The sequence below is a fragment of the Pezoporus occidentalis genome, unplaced genomic scaffold, assembly GCF_034315485.1.
Source record: "Pezoporus occidentalis ecotype Australia unplaced genomic scaffold, CSIRO_AGI_Poc_V1 ctg167, whole genome shotgun sequence".
In the NCBI taxonomy this organism is placed as follows: Eukaryota; Metazoa; Chordata; class Aves; order Psittaciformes; family Psittacidae; genus Pezoporus; species Pezoporus occidentalis.
This window is the reverse complement of record NW_026913499.1, coordinates 415,639-438,629: the sequence shown is the minus strand read 5'-3', so window position 1 is coordinate 438,629 and position 22,991 is coordinate 415,639. Positions and strand designations below refer to the sequence as shown.

The 22,991-nt window shown below is 45.2% G+C and overlaps 1 protein-coding gene and 1 long non-coding RNA gene across 12 annotated transcripts; one reads left to right on the top strand and one right to left on the bottom strand.

Annotated features, from left to right (window-relative positions):
• Positions 1-1,016: 1,016 nt before the first annotated feature.
• LHX9 (LIM homeobox 9) lies at positions 1,017-21,453 on the bottom strand. Of its 11 annotated transcripts, none has more exons than XM_062613433.1 (7): positions 16,739-17,749; positions 15,406-15,524; positions 13,564-13,766; positions 12,386-12,741; positions 11,149-11,247; positions 6,890-7,092; positions 1,017-2,393 (listed from the first exon to the last, which is right to left on the bottom strand). In XM_062613433.1, exons 1-7 carry the CDS (start codon positions 16,965-16,967, stop codon positions 2,337-2,339), a joined length of 1,266 nt encoding a protein of 421 aa, XP_062469417.1. In that variant the 5' UTR covers positions 16,968-17,749; the 3' UTR covers positions 1,017-2,336. The 11 variants fall into 11 exon arrangements, with proteins under 11 accessions (XP_062469417.1, XP_062469423.1, XP_062469424.1 ...); XM_062613434.1 differs by lacking the exons at positions 1,017-2,393; positions 16,739-17,749 and adding exons at positions 2,882-5,673; positions 20,978-21,453; XM_062613437.1 differs by lacking the exons at positions 1,017-2,393; positions 16,739-17,749 and adding exons at positions 2,882-5,673; positions 18,649-19,382.
• LOC134160958 (uncharacterized) lies at positions 19,450-21,319 on the top strand. Its single transcript, XR_009963754.1, has 2 exons — positions 19,450-19,590; positions 20,754-21,319. It is a non-coding gene; the product is annotated as an uncharacterized LOC134160958 (long non-coding RNA).
• Positions 21,454-22,991: the final 1,538 nt, after the last annotated feature.

Genomic DNA, 22,991 nt, shown 5'->3' with positions numbered 1-22,991 from the left:
TCTTCACCACTTTCAGTGGGCTGTAGTGTCAGCCTTCTGTCATTTGACCTGGTCCTGCGAGGCGTTTCTCTTCCGTAATTCTGAATAAGATGCTCCAGGACTGTGCAGTCTTGATTTATTTTTCAAGACCAGGAGTGCAAAGAAATACTGCATCTAGACATGGATATGCGTCCACTAGAACGACCCTCAATACATTTCTCAACAACACTGAAAACCTAAATTTGTCTTTCATTCTCTCAAATCTTGGCTGAAAATATTTCATTCTTTCTTTCTCATTTAATTCTGCCTTTCCAACCTGTTTGCTGTCTTAATGCAGGAGACAGTTCTTTATCTTTCAAAAAAAAATTGGATTTTTTTTTTAAAGATAAAGAACTAATGCAACTAGTCAGGTCAATCAGAGCACAATGTACTACCTCCAAACAACGAAAAGTGCTGTTAGGAAAAATCAAACCTTAATGTCTAACCTGTAAGTATTCAACTGGGGGGAAGGAACTTATTAAATAATGCAGTGATTTACAAAAGAAAAATTACAGTACATGTGTTTTTTTTTTTTCTTGGCCTTAAATACCACCAAGTTCTTTACTGATTTGAATAATTAATGTTTGTAATATTTTCCTATGGACAACAGGGGGAAACCACATTATTGCTGTAACATGAATAACTGCTTTCCTACATTTACTTACTTTCTGCAGTAATAAATACACATAAGGCTTAGTTTAAGAATGTCACAATATACTTAAATTTCTGATCAAGCTGATTTGAATTAAGTCCAACATGCTAACCTTTTTCAATAGAACTTTACAACATACTATAAAACTGTTGTTTAAACAATGCTTCACATAATTGCCACCAATAAATGATACCTTTTATTGCCGTTAGAAGACTCTTGGTTACCGGTTTCCAGAGATGACTGCAGTAATCTGTATGTAACTTTGTGTTATGTTAGTAATTGTATGGTTTTCTTTTTAGAATTCAGAAACTGGAAAAGTTTAAGAAAACATGCAAAATGCTGAGAATACACGTAAGTGAAATATTTAATGTCCATCGTTCATAAAAGTTACATTGTTTACATAGGGTTCATTAGTATATAATAAAAATGTCATCTTAATGAAAGATTTTCTGGCAAGTCTTTTATATGTTAATTTGTTTAACATACCTTTGGCTATACAGCTAAATAGGAATATATTTTAAAAAATCTTTCTGCAATAGTTGCTTAACAGTTACAAAACCTCATTATTAAGAATTGGTTATTGTTATACACTTGTTTGTTGCTTGTAAAAATCATCTGCGATTTGGACTGGGAAACTTAGGACCAACTTCTTCTAACATACTTGCATAGTGACCATGTAAACAGCTTAGGGATCCACAAATTATATTCTTGTACTCTAAAAGTGATTGAGAATTTTACATACTGTACTGTACTGCTTATGTTCTTATATTGATGAAGAATTTGAGGATTGTTTTATTGTTGATGCTGATGGGATTTTTTTTTAACACATCAGTTTTATATGAGAAGTTTAAAAAATTAAAAAGTTAACACTAAAGGAAATAATTTTACACTGTGCAACAGTATTGCTACCTCATTCATTTCAATTATAGATATATATAACATTGGAACTGCACTGTACTGCTTCTTTTGAAAAGAAAAGTTTAAATTAGTTGAAACAATTAGCTATGTGTTTACATAAATTTAACTATGTTTGCATCAAACAAAATGTTTATTAATGAAAGCTATTATACAAGAAACAGCAAAGAGAAATTCATCATACAGAAATGTACACTATATGTGACAGATGGAAAAGTGCATGCAGATTTGTCTCATTAAAAAAAAATAAATTCAGAAACAACTGGACTAAAGTTACTGAATTTTGATTCCTATGGTCTCAAATGAGTGAAAAGTTCTCTTTGAATTTACAAAAGTCCATTTAACAGATATGACTAGTACACATTAGCAAGCAAGTGGAATGAATGCGCTCAGATTTTATTTTACAAGTACTTGTGCTTGACAAATGTGATTTTTTTTTAATTTTTTTTTTTTAAAGAAAAGTTTTCTTCAAATATGGACTGGGTAGATTGCTGCCAGGTTGCTCTGATTTTATACATAGTTCCTCTAAATTTGTTTTTAATACCACACCATTTGTTGAAGCCTTCAGTTTTGTTAATTAGACACCATGAAATAACATATGGTTTGTTAACATTCAGGAAATGACATCAAGTCTTTTCTTTTTATTTTTTGGCTCAATAGATTTTTAAATGTATGATTATCATAACCTAATATTGTCTTTGTCTTCACTGCAGTGGATTTCCGATCAAACTTTTCCCCTTCTTTTAATACTTTAGGGAATTTTCAAACGTCGGGATGTTTGGCTGTAATGCCCCATGATTTGTTCTCCCTGAAAGAAATCATAGTGACAATTTATTAAACTACAGAGCAACCTGGCTTTTCGGGGTCTGCAATTCTATTTTGTGTTCAATATACCTAGCATTAAATCTTGATTCATTTCATTATATTATTTAGGTTATATTTTTCATGCAATTACTTTAGCTGCTAGTTTTCTGGCTTTTTTTAGAAGTCTAAGGCAGGGTTTCAGTATCAAATCAGTGGGGCATTACTTTGCATGTTCAAAAAAGGAGGTTAAAAGGCTAAAATCTAAACTGCACCAGCACTAGCATATACATTGAATATGAAGAAATTGAAAACCTAAGAAGGAACCATATTTAAAAATATTTAAAAGGCTGTGTTTCCGTGTTTCATACCAATTGTTCACAGGTACCCTAAAAGCAAAGAGACGCACTGGTACATGTAGACTTTAAATTAAAAGGAATAAAAAGAAACAAACAAAACAAAACAAACAAAAAAACTGATGGGAAATAAAACTCCTTAGATTCAAAATGGTTTATTCACACAAATTTAATAGGATATATCACAATTGTTTGGTCCATAAATATTTAGGGGAAATAGTTTCTATACAATGCATTTATCAATAAACAAAGAAACATGGACAATTTTGCTAGACCACTTACTGTACTATAAACACGAAGCTCAATATATAAGATTATTGGATTTATCAACTATATCTGAAAGAGTGCACAACTGCTTTCTATGACATGTTTGTCCCCTCTAACAGGATACACCATAAAAAGAGTTTCAGAAATAAGAGGTAAAACAGTACAAAACTAGTGAGGTGTCAAAAGGGCTTAAAACAGTTAATTTAACAAACAACACATATATCCTGATTTTTCACAAACTTACTCCCAAGGTATATCATAAGGCACATAGTAGAACTGAGTTTTAATTAGTCTACTTAATAAAGTAGATCTCTAGTACCATATATTGTTCTGTCAAAGAACAAAATTTATAAGTATCAATATTTTTACCTGTAAAAGTGTATTAATAAAGATCTCAGCCTTACCAAGGTCGTTTGGTCTGGTTAGTGGTAAATGCCCATAAGGTAATAGAAATAGGAAAAGTCAAGATTTAATATCCGTAGAAGATGATAACCATACTTGCTAAATATATAATGGCAAACACACCTTTCTTCTATTACAGTGTTAACATCTCTTCCATCATCTTTTTTTAAAAATAAGCTACTTTTCTGTGCTAATTTTCTAAAAACCCTGAGCAAAAATTACAATAATGCACTTTAATGTGGGCAGTGAACTGTCAATATGTAACCACACATTTATACAGCCAAAAAGGACACCTTTAAAATATATTAAATAGCCACTTTGACCACCAAAAAAAGAGATTTGATGGTGTCTAAAAAGTGGGATATATGTGCAAAGTTATTCTTAACAATCCACTAAAAGCAAGACATAGATCTTGACTGATTTTTGTTCGGTTTTGTTTCTGAGACTCTCCACAATCTAATTGGTGTTCAACTACAATAAAAGGATACAAATGAACATTCACCACTGCCCAGACCATTCAGACTTTTAGCTTAAATAAAATTAAAAAAGGAAAGATCACTATTGTAAACTAAGAAATGTATTCAGATCAGCATCCACAAGGCTTCTGAGTTTATCTGCTTTGAAATTATTCACTGCCAATTCCCATTTTTGTAAGAATTTTTGCTAGCTTTTTTTTTCTGTAATAAAAAGTTTAAAAAGTTAAAGTATATGTTAGAGATATTAATGAACAAAAGATTTTAAGTTCATGTGTTAAACATAGTGTCTGATACAATCTCAGGAAATATCTAAAGTAAATTCAAAATAGTAATGTATAAATTGTGCTGAGATAATTTTCCTTAAACATCTTATTAAATTATATTTTGCTTATTTCCATTTTCCCTGAAAAAAAGTATGATTTATCAAAAAGTCACTTAGCACACATGCACACTTCTTCTGGGAAATTATTTATGTGCTCACTAAAGTAGGTGGGCAACCTCCTGTTTGCTTTAATGGTACAGTATCAAGGCCATGTAGTGAACTGTTCTAATTTTTTTTTCATTCCAAATCAGAGCTGCTTGACAAAAGATGAAAACCCCTCCCTATGCAATATTTTGAATCAGTAGGACTCCTCACTTGAACTGTTATTCTGCTGTCATTACTTTAACATATACAGGAGTGAGCTCATTTTGTATCCAGTGTTTTCCGGATCTTGCCTCCTTGCCTTGTTCTTGTACAGGACACAACTTTGGAGGCCAATAGCCTGAGCCTGCCATCCTCACCCACATGCACGCTCATCACTGGGTCTCTCTCTCCAAACCCTCCACTCAGTCACAGCTCTCAGTGGTGGCCACGGACATTCCAGCTGGGTGAAGAACTGGCAGAGGAGAATTTAGCTATCCCAGTAAGAATCCCCAGTGCTCAGGAAGGATCAGGCTTGTGACTAGTGCCTTGGAAAAAAGCACTGCATGTCCAGTGTGACTATTCCAATGAGAACTTTAATTCATTTTGTATTTATTTTTCAGCATTTGAAAACTTTCAGATGTGTTATAAAAATTAAGTAAAATTTGGGGTTCTTAAATGCTGTAAGTAAATATTCAATCCTGAAGCAGCATTGTTTTGGCTACAATTAAACTGATTCCTATCTGATTATCAAGGAGGGAAAAGACTCTCTTTTTTTAAGTGGCAATACTCATTTTTCTCAAGGTACTGGAAATAAGTAATATACAATTTTAAGAGGCACTTATTAGAATGCTTCATAACCTTCTCTTCAGTTACTTGATGAATTTAAAAAATTTGAGTACAATTTAACAACAATAAATGTTCATTTATTATAGCAATATCTTACTTCAAACTCATTTGCCAAGTGGCTGCAGATGCTACACATGAAGCTGCTTATTTTCCCAAATATTTTGTGGGTTTGTTATAAAAAAAAGAAAAAAAAAAGGCTTGAAAATAATAATAATAATATTATAATAATAATAATGAAAAGTAAGAATTAAAAAAAAAATAAACCAAACTGAAATGTTAGAAAAGGTTCGTTAAGGTAGTTTGTGAGGGGCTCCCGGATTCGTGGCTGTCCAAGTTAGAGGTCACTGATGTCACTACAGTGATAGTGGGATTGGTCAGGTCTGTTAAAGTGGTCGCAGTGCCGGGTGGAGTGAGTGCGCCGCTGTCTGCTGAGGGCGGTGCCGGTAGTGAGGTGCCATCAGCTTTATCGACACCCCCATTCTCCTGCCGCAAAAGGTTCCTTCTGAATTTGGCTCTTGCGTTTTGAAACCAAACCTGCAAACCAATCCCAATTGATTTCTTTACCGATGCTTGCTTTGTTTTGTTATATTTTGTCTTTGTTCTTGCTTTTAAGTAATTGTTGGTGTTTGTTCATGTGTGGCAAATAGACTAAATCCCTCTATAGCTTCACTTGTTACTGGTGGAATTGACTCCTTCACAGGCAGGACCCTGCATACAAGGCCCAGTGCTACAGGTGCTCACTGGAATGTTTCAGCCCAGTGTGCAGGCCTCATAGAGCAGCCTTAAGAAAAAATCTGCTCACTCACCCAGGGAAAGTGACTTTCTTGATGTCCATGTAGTGTATTCTTGGCTTGGGTAGGTTTTAGGTCAGGACACATAAAGATTGAGGCAGAGGGTGAATGAGCAGATTTTTGCCAAGGCTGAAAGTTTGCCTTGATCATTTTAAAAGACCAAAGAGGAAGGAGGAGTAGTTACAACAACCCTATCATACAGATTGTTGATACAGGTCACCTGGTCTCTCTGTTCTGTAAGGCTCACTGAAAATGTTTTTAGGCAACATGTAACACAGACAAGGAATTGCAGCTAATAGATTCTACTTCTACCTCCATCGCTCTCCTTCTTTGGCACTCTGTGTAAAATATACACTTCACTTTAACTTCACTGAGATAGTGTGCACTCTATAGGGATGTTTTTATAGTGTAATTTTCTAGGCTGTCCTTCACAGAGAAGTGACATTTTACTATGTAGGCCCTTAATAGTAACAGTTGCCTAACAGGCATTGAGAGAAGGAGCCGGCTGGTCATGGAGGATCATATTGGCCAAAGCTTCCTTCCCACATATCAGGGGATCTGCTCACTGAGGGGCCATATTAACTATTTCAGGGGAGCCCAAAGGCTTCACCCAGTGTGTATAAATTTGGTATATTTTCTACCTCTGCCCTTAATAAGGTCACCACTGAGAGACTACAGATCCCAGGAATCCTACTGGGTCAGTAGATTCTTGAGACAGTTTCCTAATGTTGAGGATGCAGCTAATTGCAACTCACATTGTAGTATTTGGCTGCCTGGATGCGGTAGGGCATACATTTGGCACATATGGCACATTTGGCACATACCCCTCCGGACACCCACTAGGGACACACCTAGTGGAAGTATTTCTACATATATCACTATCATTACACATAAGGGAAATGCTATTGACTGGCAGGGGTAGGGGAAAATTGGGTCAAGCCTATGATGTGGCATCTTACCTGCAGAACTCTCTTGGTCAGCCCTGTTTTCTGGGCAAGCTGCTTGAGGTCCTTGGCATCTGGGTTGTGGTTGATAGCAAAGTAGGACTTCATGGTACGAAGCTGGTGGTGTTTGAACGAGGTGCGCATGCGCTTTGTCTTCTGGGAAGGGGGATAAGGCTGCTGGTCTCTGTCCAGGTGATCTGCCTCGTTCTCATTACAACCTGTTCAATAAACAAAATGAAACCAGGAGTTAGTGGCCATGCATCAGGTAGGGTAAATGATAGAGGCAAAAATCTTGAGTCACATACTGTTTGGAAGAAAAGAAACAAGCAAAAAAGGAAGGAAGGAAAGAAGGAAGCAAGCAAGCAAAATAAGAAGGAAACAAATAAGGAAGGGCTAAGATGGTGCAAGAATAAGTAAAGATGTGGTAATTAAGTGAGACAAAAAAAGATCCATAAGATTACATTTTCCTATTCTTAAACACAGCATGTCCCCCCAGCCTGTACCTGCTAAAGGCAGACTTAGAAAGTTCTCTCTCCTTTGGCATTTATTTTCAAACAAGTCTTTTTTCCTATGGTGATAGTTTTGCTTTGGGCATTCAAAGAGTCATTTGAAATCTCATTCAGATTTTGAAATCTCACTCATAGAAACACTCTTAGCTTGAGAGAACAATAAAGGTCAAACCAGCATTTTGAATGTTCCTGAGCTTTTCCCCCACATCACAAGCACCTATAAAAAGAGATGTACAGCAGGAAAGTTTGTTATGACAGTTTCTCCAGAAAGGGTTTTGTTGATAAAATAAATGCTCTTGGACTGTGCCTTGGAGTTTATATGAGCTGCTCAAAGACTTTTGTCTGTAAAACATGTCTAGAAAGCAGTTGCATCAAGGCTTGATTCAGTTCCCCAATCTCAACCCCAATCAGCAATAGCACTTAGTTGGTACTGATTTAAGATGTTTCCGTAAGCAACCAACTAGTGGCTCAAAACTTGAAAAGAGTTTTCCTGCTTTCCCTTATTAGGGATTTCCAAAGTGCCTATGAAAGATGGATTTGTTTCAGATTACACTTTGGTGGGTGTGAATTGTGCACAAGAGTTATTCAGGGACCATGGCATCATTGCTTCTTATGAGGGAAAGAAATTGCAGTACTGGCAAAAAACAAAAACTCAGACCTCTGTATTTTTATTTTCTGCTTTAAAAAAAAATACAGAAAAAAAAAATAAAAAAAAATCCAAAGCTGTTATCAAGTCACAAGAATTCACAAGATCTCATATCTTTTATAAAGATAGCTCAGTCACAGATGAGGAAATTAATGGTGTCATCATAGCAGGGAATATTAATTAAAGAGCAGCTAATGAAAAATGTTTCAGAATGTCTGTAAACTAGAGCAAGTTTCATTAGTTGCCCATTTGAATTCTTGAACTGCTTTCCAACAATTGTTGGATTATTTACTAGGCCTAGTTGATCCTTAGTTCTAAAAGAAAAGAAAAGGGAGAGAGGAGAAAGAGGGAAAGCACCCAATACAGAAAGACTGATGTTGACAGGGCTAAAAACAGAGGCAAAGCAATCTGAAACTAGGAGAAAATAAAAAGCTTCTTGAAGGTGTTTTCTCTTTTGAATTATAAGACAAGTCAACATGAACAGATGCTAGTAAGTCAACACTCTGACAGAAAATCAGGTGAATATTTAATTATAGCTAGATTTACTTCTAGCCCTGTTAAGAAGTGTATCTGCACTTTCAAACAAAGTAAGCTGACACTTCTGAAAATACCAGGAGTTGAAAGTTGCTTTAAAAACAATTTCAGACCAGATTTGGTTTGTATTTACTACTTGTTTTCACAAGCAATCACACTGCCTTCAGTCAAACTATACGTGGGCTGTAACTTATGAGCTGACATAAATTAGAGTACCAGAATTCAGTCCTTGGGTTTTACTTCAGAGACTTCCAAGCTGTTTGTTTGTGTTGTTTTTCTTGGGTCGCTTTACAGCAGCAATGCAAACTTCTTTGGGCTCCTCTGTCCTGCTTACTGCCTTTGTTTCTGTGATGTACTTTTTTTGCCTGTGATCTACTTTAGCTTTCATTTTCAAGAGAAAATAGAAAGAGAGATCCTAGTTTATACAGCAGTTGTCTGACTCTGTTTTACATGGGTGAAACAGTGTTATGTGGTTTGGCCACAACATAGAGCAGAGTTTTACACTGTTGCCTGAATAACTAAGCAAAAGCAAAAAACAAGGCAAAGCTCATTTCTTTTCAGTGTATTGGGGGGGTTAATTTTGCTTTGGAAAGAGCTAGAACAGTTTGCTTTTTTATTGCCAAGAGTTGTTCAAGTGAACTCATCATAGTTTTGTCGCACACACACATACATATATAGTGAAATAACGTAAACAGCTCTTTGAGCAACAGCTGTGTAAAATATTTTCCTAGGGAAATCTTCTTCACCATCTCATTTCTATATCCTGTGGGCTGTAAGTCAACATGGTTTCCCTCAAAATACATATTAATTCTATGATATAAGAGGTACTATAGAGAAAGCCTTCAATGTTTTAAGTACTTTTGAATAGTTTCTTCCATTTTTCACATTAACTCCAGACAGCTCGCAAGTATGAATGGCTTTTACCTCATAACATTTTGAGTTATTTATTGTTGTGTTTCCACTTTACAACCAAGGAGATGAGAAGCAGAAATTAAACTACTAAACAAAATACAGAATAGAAAAGCTGTTGTAGATCTGACAGCAGAATCTGATTTGCCTTTCTAGCCCTGTGCTTAGCTGCCCTGAAAGCAATGTTCTCACAAACCTGAGCAGGGTACTGCCAGGCCGCTGGTGAATGAATACACGTGTTTATGCGCAGCTTGGCGAAGTTGTTAGCCTAATCAGAGATCCGTTTTTAAAGGTCGGATTCCTTTCTAAGGGCTTGCCGCGTCGATATGGGCACCCTAGGCTGTGAGCGGTTCGATAAACCCAGTAAACCTAGGCCTGGGTTCACTGGGGAAGTTAAACTGGCGGTTCTCACCAAACAGTGAGAGACGAGTAAACTTTAGCAGTGACTAAGTTGCCAGAGCCTAGGCTGAGCGCAGTCTCCTGGCCCATGCGCGCTTTTAACGCGGATGCACGGAACAGGGTTGCGCCTGTGTCCCTCGGGTCTCCCGTCCGAGCCGGGGAGGTCGCGGAGACCCCGGACCGGGAGGGGAGAATCGCTCCGCTGCGAGCCCCACCGGCGGCCAACCGGCCCGCGGTGCCGGGGCCTCGGAGGAAAAGGACCGAGCTGCGAGGAGGAGGGAGTCCGGCTCCAGATCTTGCCCCACTTCTCCCTCTGAAGGCGGCAGTCAGGGGTCCAACATTTAATTTTCTGTGGACTGGTTGCCCTTTGTAAATGATTACGTGCATGAGCAGTTACTGAGTCACAGGCAAAATGAAAAATGCGTGTAGGACAGTGACTGCCAATTATTAAGAGATTTTTTTTTTTTTTCTTTCAAGAAACGATTTCACCTACTGCAACTCATTTCGTAACTGTTACAGATTCGGTTTACTCCCACTGGATCTGGAGCGCAGTAGGTCAATGGTCTGGAGTCGTTCTCGCCGGATGTATACAGTTTGGCTGCAAACTGTATTTTCTCGAGACCATGTGTCAACTCTGGCCATTTTTAGATAATACCTAAAAATAATAACAATAATCACGGCTCTAACAGATCAAGTGTCTCCGCCGTCTAGCCTGCGTCCAAAGCAACACACTGCTTTTTTTTTTCTCCGTTGCCCCGAGGGTTCTGTGAGATCTCGATGCAGTGAGCTGTATTTTCATAACGGGTAGTGCCTCTTAATCTCGTTTGGAGTCAGAGGCACATTTTATATACCCCCTTGTTGTACAGAAGGGGAGTTTAAAGACTAACACACAAAAGCTATGACAGCGTTTGCACGTTATGTCTCTCTGGAGTCCTGACTTGAAGTTTAAGGGGTGTTTTATCATATCTACAACTTTTCACTTTTCCCTAAATTCTGGTCCTAATTCTAACGGAATTTACAGGGACAATTTAGTCCCTGCCAACATTTCCATCTCGGGATAGGGAGAATTAGAGTGGTGGGGTGCGGGTCAGACATAGCACAGAGTGAACGGGCGGGAAATACACCGCTCAGAGCCAGGATCGAACGAATCCTGAACCCTGGCTGCGCTGCGGGTTCCCTTTGCTTTAGGAGCTTTCAGGACTGGTTGGAAACCGCTCCGTAGCCAGGGATTCCAATGTCATCTTCAATTAACAAGGAACAATTAGCGCAGTGATTACCCTTGCTCCAAGGTCTCAGCACCAGAGGAGATGAAATGGCCTTGCAGAGCAGCCCGGTTCCCAGCTGCAGCCCGTTCCGCGGGCAGCCCCGATTTGCTGCTCGGAGGGGAGGGAATGCCGGGGGAGGGTCGTTTAGGAATCTCAGTGGTGGCGGGTTGAACTTGGTGGAGGGGAGAGACCTCCGGGTCGAAAGCGGTGCACTTTTATCGACCTGCGCTGGTTGGAAGGGGAGGGAGGCCCTGACTGATCCTCTCCCGGTTTTTCTGCAGGGCCAGCGCTCCGCCGCTGCCCAGAGAGGTGGTCAGGGGTCGGAGCTCCCCGGCTCCTGCTTTATAGGGAAGGGCCCTGCACCACCTTTACTTCCCACACCCTTCTTTACTCCTTACCGTTCACGGGGAGCCTGTGTTTCTCTAAAGCAATGTTTGGAGAAGGTAGCTTGTTAATTCGGGTTTCCCCTTACTGCTTTCGGCTTCCATCTAATTAAACGCCACCTAAACTGCTTGACCATACCTGCAACCCCTGTACCTCTGGTCCCTAACACTGTGTGTTTAGACACGTTTTGGGTACTTCAGTAACTGAAGTTAGGGAAGATATTTAATACAGGGCAACACTTGCTCCTTTCCTACCGTTGAAAGAGCAGAAAACATCCTTTATTACATTTGTTAGGGCTTAGTTGCAGGGAACAACACTCGTTGGCCTCTTGTAATTTGCTCGTTTATCTGCCAGTAAAACAGAATTATTCAGCCTGAAGAGTTAGTTCTTATAAATTGGCAAAGTGGAATTGTGTGCGTACTGCATTGGCTTTGTAGGAGCCATGTACTATAACTTTTAATCTATTTTTTTTCCGATCCGTTTGATCGCCTCAAATTTGAGGTCTAACTGGTGAAATACTTTTTAATAATACTGAAGTACAAATAATCATAACAGTATATCTGAAGTTCTTTTAGAGCAAGGGAGTTGTGTGTTTGGAGCTGGGATTTTTTTCTTTTTTTTTGTCTTTACCATGGGAAGTGCCTAACTTCGGGTGTTTGACATTAATAGGCAAAGACAGCCTTTGAGGAGGGCTGCTGTTAGCTTTCCTGCGAACTCTCCAGCCCTCAGAGGGCTGCTTGTTTGATTTTCCAATGGTTAAGCAGGATCTGGCCTGGCTGAGCTCCTCGCACACTGCCTAGCTAAGGGGAAGCCCGAAAACGCCCTTTTAGGGGAGTGGGAGGGAGGCTCGGCGTGTGTTTCCCACCTGAGTTGTAGGTGACGATGTCCACTCCCAAGGCAGGACTCTTTCGTTTCCTCGGCCTGCCCTTCTGGACCGTGCCCGTGCCGTTGAAGTAGGGCAGGGCCAGCCCTCCACTCTTGGCAGCCAGCTCGGTGTAGCTCAGCTGGGGGGGATATTCTCCTTGCAAAAGGGACTCGAAGTGGGCCCTGCAGTAAACCAGGTTGTCCTTCATGCCAAAGTGATCCCCCGTGGTCAGAGTCTTGTTGCAGGTGGTGCAGGTGAAGCAGCTCAGGTGATAAACCGACTCCCTGGCTCTCATGACCATTTCAGAGGCTGAGATCCCAAGGTGGCAGCGGGCACATCTCTGCACAGAGAACCTTCTGAAGGAAACAGGAAAGTGGGCATCACCTAGAAAGGAGACGGCAGACCTCGCCCTGAGCCGCCCGCCTTCCCACCGGCCGCCGGGGTCTCTCCCTCCCATTCCGGGATGACCCTTGCTGCCTGCCATGGTCCCTGGCAGCCTGCTGCCGGCGCTCCGGCTGGTGGGAAATACCACTGGGGAATCAGCACTGGGGTCCCAGGGGGAACGCCTTGCTCCTTCTGCCAAGCTGATCTATTAGGTTCTCTTAGGACTTTTGCAAGAGCCCTCACGCTGCTCCTGCTCATGGAAAAACGCGGAGGGGGAGAAACGAATCCCCGCTCTCCCGGCATCCGTGTAAAGACAAGAAGGGCAGCGGGAAAGCTGTAACGTACACATGCAACGAATGACCGGTCCCGCGGCCCGGCTGCTTGGCGGTACGGCTGCGGGGCTGTGCAGGGGACCGCGGGCTCAGCCGCTGCTGCCGCTTTCCCCGGGCCCTCTTCCCGGCAGTGGAAAAACTGACAGACTACTGGCGCAGAGAAACTTCTGCTGGGTCTTACTCTGGCGTTTGCGGAGGGAAACCGCAGAGCAGCGGGAGACCCGGGGTCTTCTGCGTCTGTTTGTGTACCGGTACACACGCTCACTCGGCGTGTCCCCTGCGGATCCTTTCAGGTTTTGAAAGCGCGAGACTTTTTGGAGGGGATACGTTTGCAGGATTTATCGCTGACAGCGAAAAGATACCTTTAAAAGCTCGTATGGATTAAGAAGCGCTTCGGTTCATAATGCCTTTTGAGGGGACGTACTTTTGAACCGGGGGGGGGGGGGGGGCTTATTGCTGTACCTGTAGTAATCCTCCTTGCAGTAAATACTGCCGTCCTTGGCAAAGCAGGTGAGTTCTGACTCCAAAGCCAGTTTACATTCACAGCACTTAAGACACCTGAGGTGCCATTGTTTGTCAACAGCCAGCAGGTAATATCTGTCTGAGATCTTCCCTCCACAACCAGCACACAAAGCAGGCTTCTCGGGGCTCATTGGGGGCATGTTCTGCAAAACAACCACACCACAAGGAGATGAGACAGGGAGAGAAGGACAAGCGGGCAGCCCGGGCTGGGCACGGTGGCCGGTACACGGAGACCGACCGCTCGCTGGGATCGACGGCCTTCTCCCGGCGGGAAGTTTGAGGGGGAGCCGGGACCATGCCCGCTAGGGAACCGTTTACCGCGATTCAGCTTTCGTGTTTATCCCATTAAACCTCTCTTAGCGATCTAATGTCATTTCAATATGCGAAGACAACTGATTAGGCCTCAGGAAGAAAAGTAGAGCCCATTATTTGCTGAGGTACCGAACTTGGTACCTAAGCCTGTAGTTTCCCCCTTACTTTGCCGTTTTAGTGTTAGAGCACTCTCCAAGAAAGGCATTTTAAAGTAGAAAAACACCGGTTTGCTGCACCAGAACTTTATGGCAGAGGATGCAGGCTTGCCCCGACTTTCCAGTAAATCTTCAGCCGCTCTTAAACGAGCCAAAACCTCCGTCTCCAAAGCAAGCCAATCCATTTAAAACAAGAGCAACAGAAAGGGGACAGGTGGATGGTGTAAAGAGTGAGCGACAACGCTCTCTCCACAGGGACGTGGGCACAGACTGGTCTTAGCTAAACCTGGCGTGTTTTCATCAGGAAACTTCTTCAAGTTCCCGTTAATCTGCTCCCCACGAGGAGTGTCGCTCGGGACAAAGGGAGACGGAGGGACCGCAGAGACAAAAGCTCTGCCGGGAAACTCGGGGCAGCGTTTGCTGATAAACGGGGGGGGGGGAACGAAATCTTGCTCTAAAGTCGCAACTTGTTTAAAAGTGGCAACTCCGCAATCATTTTTCAATCTGAAGCTCTTCCACGCCCTTCTTTTCTCTTTTACTTTTTTATTTTTAGCAATTGGAAAGGCGAGTTAAATTTACATTGCAAATCCTCGTATAACAAAGCGGGAGTTTATTTAAGAGAAGGGGGGAAGGACCCTATGGCTCAAAGCCTCAAAGCAGTTTTCCAGGCCGTTACTTTGTGTGCAGAGCCTTGTGCGCGATCGGCGGAAGCCTTACAAGTTGGAAAAAAGGAGATCTCGCTTTGCACAAAACACAGCGTGACACTCAGTTTCTCCACCATCCCGTTAGTACATTTGTGGAGACTTTGGTCCTTTGAGTAAGAAAAGAATGTTACTGCTAAGCAAGGTAGTCGGCGCACATAACATTCAGAGAGAGCGGTGCCTCTTTGGATCAATCCCACATTTCGGACTAAAAACGGTTACGACAAGTAAGCGGCCGCGGTTTGCGGTTTAATTTAGGAGGTGCCAGGAATGAGGAAAAAAAGATACAGTACACCTCCGAAACTCCAGCTTGAGCCCGCTCGGGCAGGCAGAGCGGCCGCAGCGAGTCGAGCAGGCGCAGGGGCTGAAAAATCGCCCCGGTTACCAGCTAAAAAGCTTTCCTCCCGTTACTCCAGAGAGCACAAGCAAGGCATCGATTACACACATGCGTAACTGGGCCTGTCCGCAAGGCCCCCGGCACTACGGTGGGTGTACAGGGAGCCCCGAGAGGATTTCTGCAAGCGAGGGGTAGGAGGGAAGGGCAGAGAGAAGCAGCTCCTTTCTCTTCCCCAAAGCCAGAGGTTCCCTTCAAAGGGTGCCAGCTCCTTTCTTACCGTTTCTCGGCCGTTCATTTGTCCCCCTTTGGCCAGGCGGGACTCGGTCTTGGATCGCCTCTCCATCTCCTCCATGATTCCTTGGATGTGGCCTCCGGAGATCCCGTGGAAAAGCATGGCTGGGGGACGGAAAGGACAAGTATTTTCTTCTGCTCTGCACCCCACTATTTCCATATACAGACCCCAGAGTCTTTAGATCATCCAAAATGTTTACACAAAATGTTTGCACAGCGCAGGGAAGGAGGTTGCAACAGGAGCTTCTCTTTGCACAAGCACCGAGGGCTTCCTGAAGATGTGCAGAAAACAAACAAGGGGGAGGGGAGGAAATGTAATAATAATTAATTTTAAAAATAAAATAATAAAAGCGAGCTAAAGGATCTGATACTGTTCTGCAGAGCTGGGGCTCCTGACTGGAGAGACTTGGACCTAGGGCAATAGAATCGGTCGGGAAAGGATATAGTTTTGAATACAAAGAAAGCAAAAAGAAGTGCTATTTTCAGCAGTCCCCGGTTGCTTTAAAGTTCCCAGTGCCTGTAGGTTGGATTTGGGACTGCTGCTTTCCGGAGCTCTGTCCAATTTGTTAAGAGCCTAAAGCCAGCCCATTTTTGATAATTTAGTAGGAGGAGTTCTCTCCCTTGAGCTGCCACTGATTTTTATTCAGACAACAAAGACCTGTCATACTCCTCTCAACCCCTAGTGATGGGCAAGCAGTGACAAACATTACAGTCGGTCTGTGGGTGGGGTTTATTACCTCCCCCAAACACGGAGTCCCGGGAGTTGGCGGCGCCTGCCGAGGGGCAGGGTGGCCCGGGGGCCCTGTGCCGAGCCACGCCGGGGGAAGCTCCGCTCCGCGGCCCCTCGGGCTGGCACCGACTCCGTCTCGGGGAGGGGAGAGGGAAGAGAAACGCCGCTGTGGGGCAGCCACAGAGGGACGGAGCGGCCAGACTGCTGCCCGTTCCCCGCGTCCCGGGACCTGGCAGCCGCGGTCAGGAGGGAAGGCGGCCGCAGGCTTTGGCGGCCGGAGAGCAAAGCCCGCCCAGCTCCCGGGAGGATCGAAGGCTTACCCCCGCTTTACCAGCCCTGCTGCCGCCGGGGAGCGCCAATCCCGCTGGACCCGCCCGTATCCACAGCAGGACCTATGGTCCTCTCCGCGGGCTGCCCCGACGGGGCGGGCTGCGCTGTACGGGAACGTGCTGGCGGGGCTGTCTCCTTGCCCGCTCCCCGGCTGCGGGCTGAGAGCGCTCATTGTGTGCGGGGGACCCAGAGATACATTCCTTCCCGACTAATCTCTTTCTCTGCTCCCCCTCCCCTCCTTTCTCCTTTTCCTACTTACTTCTCACACCACTCTTCCTTGCCTTTCCCTGGAACAGCTGCCGGCTGTTTCCTGACACCTCGATCCTTACTGAAGGATCTTCCTGGCGGCAGTTCTGCGCTCCCCTTTCCCTGGGGGACGCTCCACACCGAACCCGAGCGCGACTAGTGAAAGAAGTACCCCAGCCCCCACTTCCTTTCCAAAGCATCCCAGAGACATCCTCAGGGGCTCCTCGAGTCACCTCTTCCATGTAACCCAAGATTCAGGCAGCCAGTTTCCTCCCTTCTCTTTCCCCCTAAGTAGCTAAAATTAATGTTATTTGCAGATTGAATGTTGCTACATTCTGCCGAGTGCCAGAATACAGCTCATAAAACACAATTTCACACAAAGATGAAGTCAATCAAGTGAAATAAACTGGGATTTTTTTTCCTCTATTGGCACACTAAACCCTGGACAGCAGGGCTGCTATTTACTGTAAGTAATGTAATTAGCCCTTTTGGATGGAAATCAATGTGTTGTATATGTGTGTGTGTTTTAATAAGAGAGTAATAGCTATAAAACCAAAGGGACTCAAAGGGGTAAGGGAATCTCCTTTAAAACGGGTAGATCCCTCCACAAGCCATAATCTCCTGCAAGAGCACTCCCGGTCTGGAATAAAAAAGGGAAAGAAAAAAAAAAATAAGAGGGAGTGTGGGGGAGAAAACAGAAAACCTGTGTGTGGGGAAGGAGGAGGGGAGATAGGCTTTCCTTGGAGAAAACAAGTCAATTAGCACAATAAGCCATCAGGAAAAAATAAACAAGGTGATTCGATCCGGGATACGGGAGCTATTCGTTAAGGATCCCCCGTTCCCGTCACCCTTCCGAGCTGCCCCGGCTGCTCCGGGAGACTGGAGAAGCCACTTTCCCCCCCTCCCTTCCCGGGTCCCGCGGAGGCAGCGGGAGCGCAGCCGCAGCCAGCCCGGGATGGCGGGAACAGGAGAGGCGGTGCGGGGGGGAGCGACACACAGGGACGCCTGTCGGAGAAGGGCTTGCTGTCCGCAAACCCTGCTTCCACAGTCGTGTGCCTACCTGGCGTGTGGGGTTGTGTTGGCGGCTGTCGGCACAGGTGAAAAACCCCTCACCTAGAGAAGAGTTTATTCCCGATAGCTGCAGTATAACCCTTCCACTCTCCTGGCACGTTCGGGTTTGGTTTCGTTTATTTCCCTTTGAACGAAATATTCCTGTATGCCCGTCCAGGTATTTTGTCCGGGGTAACTCGCGCTGCCTCAGCTTCGGGCTGCTCCTGCTCCTCGGTGCTGGCTCCGCGAGTCCCACGGTGCCCGCGTTGCGAGAGCCACCCGCGTATGCCTGGCGGAGGTACCGCCGACACCCGCCCCCCCCCCCCCTTTCCCCCTCGTACTCCCCACGGCCGCGCCTGGCTGTGACCGTGTCCCTGCCGCGCTGAGGACGGTCATACTCATCGCGCCCTCTGGGAGCGGGGAAAGGAGAGGTTTAGGGGAGCCCCTTGGGGGGCGCTGGGCCCAGCTCTCTCAGGGCAGCTAAAGCAGGGGCAGCTCGTCCTCCGAGCGCACACCAATCCTGTCTCTTTCGGCCTCTCTGCAGTTTGCTGTCTCGGGCTTTCCGAGGTGCTGTCCGCAGGTGCAGCGCCAAAGCGTCCATCCAAGCCCGAGACACCAAAGTCACTGCTTATTAAATTCCCGTCTCTACCTTAGCTCGACGGCGCCGTTAGGAATACCTGGGCAGATTCATAAAGTCCGAAATGACTGAACTTCCTCCGGTTGGGCACACTTAATTAATTAGAGGGTCCGTCCTTTCTGCTCCACCAGGTACGGTTAGGGATATGCTACTAGCTACTGCTGCTCCAGTACGAGGCCAGGGCTTTCCCAGACGTTTTCTGATCAATATCCTAATGTTGGCAGACCAGTTCTTACCTAAAGGGACACGAAAAGTTTATTGCTAGCATCAAACGTGACTTCTCCGTTTTCAAAAGGCCTGTGGGAGATCAAGGTAAATCTATTTCAATGTTCCTGAGCTCTCCTTCCTCGCGTCAAACGGGAACATGTCTGCTCCAAGGCAGGCTGGTAGCGAAAGGTTGCCGCTGCGGAACGGGGGTCTCTACATGGGTTTGCTGGTTTGCTTGGGGAGGGGAAAGAACAGCTCACAAAGAGCACGACAGGGAATCTGAAATCCAAATCGACCGGTTTATCCCTTACGAATCCATCTGCATTAGCACTTCGCCTCTGAAACGTAGGTTCTCATTGCAGGGTGCTTTTACCCCCTTCTGCCGCAGCCTTTTGGGAAGGATACCTCGTGCAATTTTCAGAACGTTTTAGTAACATGACAGGCGCTCTCAGGCTTTTCCTTTCTGTGAGGCCATACCCAGACTCCCCAGCTAACGAGGATGAGGGGGAACAAACACATCGCTGCTGGGATTACCACAGGTAAAGCGTCTGCCTTGCCGGCTGCCGCCCTGCCCGGAGCCGTTTCCACCTTTGTAATTAGCGTGTGCCCTGCACGGATTTCAGCATGCGGTCACTGAGATCCGCTTTGCGATACAGCCCTTATTCTTCCTGGCCACGGGCTACGCTCTAAAGCCTATTACAGCGTGAACGAGCTGGCGTTTAGTTCTGAGGATTTAGGACAAGGTCTACATGCAAATTAATAATTGACCAACAGTAATTAGAAGAAAGGGGAGGGCGTTCAGGCGGCGGGGGGGGGGGGGGGGGCGCGGCGGGGGGTGTTCTTTGAGCCGGAATGGTGTGGATTTAGTCCATCCTAGATGAGGCCATCTCTTGTCCCAGGCTGCAGGCGCCAGGTCAGCAAGACTCCTGCCCCGTAAGGGCAGAAGAAAGAACTTCACACGTCTCCGTCAGGTACCTGAACTTCTGAACTTCTCAAGACACTTCCAGTTTAATTATTTCCAGAAATTTAAAGCTCGTAGTAATAACAGCATCAAGATTACGGTCCTGTTGCCTGCGAGTCGGGTGGTTAAAGCCAGGTCTATTTTTAAATCCTAACTATTTTCTGCTCTGAGAGCTTGTGGCGGAATACAGTGCTAATAATGATCACCCTCATCTCTTTGTGAAGTCTGGGGCTAATACGAGCAATCTAGACACAAAGACGGAAAATCTGAATAGAGTTACATCTCTCGGCGGGGGCATCAAACATAGTTAACGTCGTTTTCAGCATTTAAATGGATTGGGGGGGGTGTGTTTTGGTTGCTGTTTGTTCGGTTTGGTTTTTTTTGTTGTTGTTGTGGGGGTTTTTTGTTCGTTTTTTGTTTGTTTGTTTGTTTTGTTTTTTTTTTTTAATTTTAATTCCGGCGTTATTTAGAATTCCACGTCTTTATCCTGCCCTGAGCTTTCCCGAGTGTACCGCAGGTCAACTTTGGGACTCCCGTGCTAGGAAGGAGGGGAGGACAAGTGCACTGCCGCCCCTCTTACCCCCGGGCGGCACGAGTAACACTAGCCCAGGGCATCTTGAACCATAAGGATCACCGAATTGAAAACCCCAAACCTCCAACATGCTTGTACTTTCCGGTAATCTGAAAACATGTAAAATAATCCACGTATTCATTTGCTTAAGGAGATGATATTTAAACAATAAACAATTCGGTACTTTGCATAGTAAGCCTAGACACATAGCCGAGTGCTGTGACTGGCCACAAACAAGTAAGCACACGGCCAGAAGAAAGCGGGAGAGGCGGATTATTGTCTAACACAGAACTGTTCACCGCCCAGGACCTCAGCATTATTCGCTTCCTAGTTGTCTGATACTAACCGTAACCGTGTTTGCACTCCGCTTGTAAAGAAGCCATTGGAAACTATCATATTCTGATGCTTTTGAAAAGGACTCTCTTACAGTAGGCTCTATTCACAGACAGGTGAAAGGAGCCACTCCATTAAAAATAATAATTAAATTTAAAAAGGCTAAAAAGAAAAAATATAGTAAGAAGACAGAAAAGAAACAGTCTTTTTTCTTTTTATTTTTCCTTTCTTCTCTTTTCTTTTTTCCTCCTTTTTTGCCCCTAATTGAGCTGAATGGCTCAGTCTTCCTAGGCTGCTATTTCTCTAGATGAAAACACAGATACACCAAATGTTGTCTGCGAATACACCTGGGGAAACAACCGTTCTGTGCTGTTTAAGAAAAAAAAACCAAACCAAACCCAAACGAGTCACCACGCCAAAGAAACACCCCGCAAATGACATCCGTGAGGTACAAATAGAGGCATCGCTAGCAAAGGCTCATGCAGAAGCTTACCTTGAGACCTTAGAAGCTTCTTCCAAAATTGTACCCTCCTTAATGAGTGATGAGGGATGGGTTTTGGATGGAGAAGAGACGCAATGATCTAGCCAGTAGATGGAGGTTGTTCCTTGTTCCTAGCAGAGGATCCCTATGTTAATTAAAATAAACAAGCTGCTTGGTGGAAAGATTCCCCCCCCCCCCCCCCCCATAGTCTCTAATATAGAATTGACGTGGATTTCTAACCTCTGACCTCTCCCATGCACTTATACCTGCCTTTTATTTTCTGTTTGTTTCGAAATCTTTTCCCAAACCCAAATAGATAAATAAAGAAGAAGAATGAATGAAAGCAAAAATTAATCCCACCTCTCAATTTTGGCTGGTTTGCTGGATTTTCTCGATTAGCTGTCTCAGCTCCTCAGTAATCAGGTGAGGTGTTAATGGGGAGCTGGTTGTAAATAAAACTAATAAAGCAAAGAACATATTAGGAAATTAGAAAAAGGCGAGGACTGAGAGGCTGATAAAAATACTGCAGCAAGCTGAGCGTTCCCCCATCATGTCGTTTTTTTCGTTCTGTGCTTATTCACAGCTGAGCAGCAAACCCCGTGTTGTTGCCATCACGCCACATTTTTTTTCCTTTCAAATCGCAGTGAACCAGCCATGGACTGCATCAACCCTTCCCACTTTCATAAAAAGCCTCTCAAATGGAGTCGCTAAACAGCAAACTTCAGCCTGATCTGATGTGATATGATATACGGATTCATGGAGCAACCTCGCTTTGCCAAACCCGATGAAACTGTGAGTTGTCATGCAATACTACGCAGTCAAACCTGGGGTAATTGTAAAAGTGAACCCAATTTAACCCATTAGAATAAAATCAGATGCCAAGATGAATCGGAATCATTGCTTCTTAGGTGACAGTACTGATGACAATTGATCCACCGGCTGAAAACAATAGAAAAATAGAGAGTCGGGAATCATTTCTCGTGCCTGGAGCCTCCCTCCTCAGAGAGGGGCTGGGGGGACACGCCGGAGCAGGAGGCGAGGAGGGAGCCGGACCCCGGCCGCTCCCGGGGGGGCTGCGGCGGGGCGGCTCCTGCAGGAAGGGGCTTTCGGCAAGGGCCGGGTGGCAGGGGAGCCCCTTCTGGAGCTGGAACACGAGATGACTCCGCGCTTTGGTTTCGTTTGCCTGTTTCCCTTAACTCCCGTGACGGTTTCAGTTCTTCTCACCTGAGCCATGTGACCCTGAGGTCTACGTGGCCGACTTGGTAATCTATTAGAAGATGGTAAAAAAAAGGGAAGCAAGGGATGCTAATGGCCTTCCGTGGAGCGGGTCAGGGAGCGGAGACCCGGCGATGTGCGGAGGGGGCAGGGCTCCGCTCCCCGCCAAAGTGCGCATCGCAGGGCGGGCTGGGGTCTGGCCGGGCGCCCCGCCGGCAGCCGGCGCTGCCAGCAGAGCGGAGATCGGCATGGCCGGGTCACAGCGGGGTGTCACAGGGAGCCTCTTTCCCCGCCCCGGGCTCCCCCGCTGCCGAGGCCCCACGGCAGCACCGCGCCCGCCCTCCCGCGGGCAGGGCTTGGAGAGCAGCGCGGGGGGGGGCAGGCACTGCTAACGGGGACCTGCGACGAGAGAGCAGGCCAGCTGACAGTAGCTCACCTGGAAAGCCCAGCCAGGGAGGTGGCGGGCTGAGGGGGCGGGGGGGGGGGGGGGGGGAGCGCTGCTGACCGAGAACAGAAAAGCCGCAGTATCTCCCTGCGGGGGGAGTGGGTTTGGGGCAGGTGAGTGGCAGCTCTGAGCGCGCAGTTTGCTTTGCCGGATCCGGGGTCGTGCAAGCCCGTCTTGCTCCCATGGTCTGGATCGCGAGCACTTTCACAATAAGGTGTTAATGAAATCCACTGTCGAGTAGGAAGTTTAAAGCCATTCCAGGCAAAAGCGGGAGCACCGTCGGGCAGGATTAGCTGAACCCGTCGGTCCGTGTCAGGACTGGGAGGTGGCTGACCGCGCATTGAGAGTGAGGTGCCTTCATGGGAC

Excerpts from the sequence above, each read along its gene's own strand:
- LHX9 (XM_062613429.1), bottom strand. The coding sequence starts at position 16,967 with ATGGAAGAGGTGACTCGAGGAGCCCCTGAGGATGTCTCTGGGATGCTT. Across the intron at positions 11,248-12,385 it reads CATCGTCACCTACAACTCAG|CAGCAAATCGGGGCTGCCCG; the intron begins GTGGGAAACACA and ends CTCCCCTCCGAG. Across the intron at positions 7,093-11,148 it reads GCTGAGACCTTGGAGCAAGG|GTTGTAATGAGAACGAGGCA; the intron begins GTAATCACTGCG and ends TTTATTGAACAG.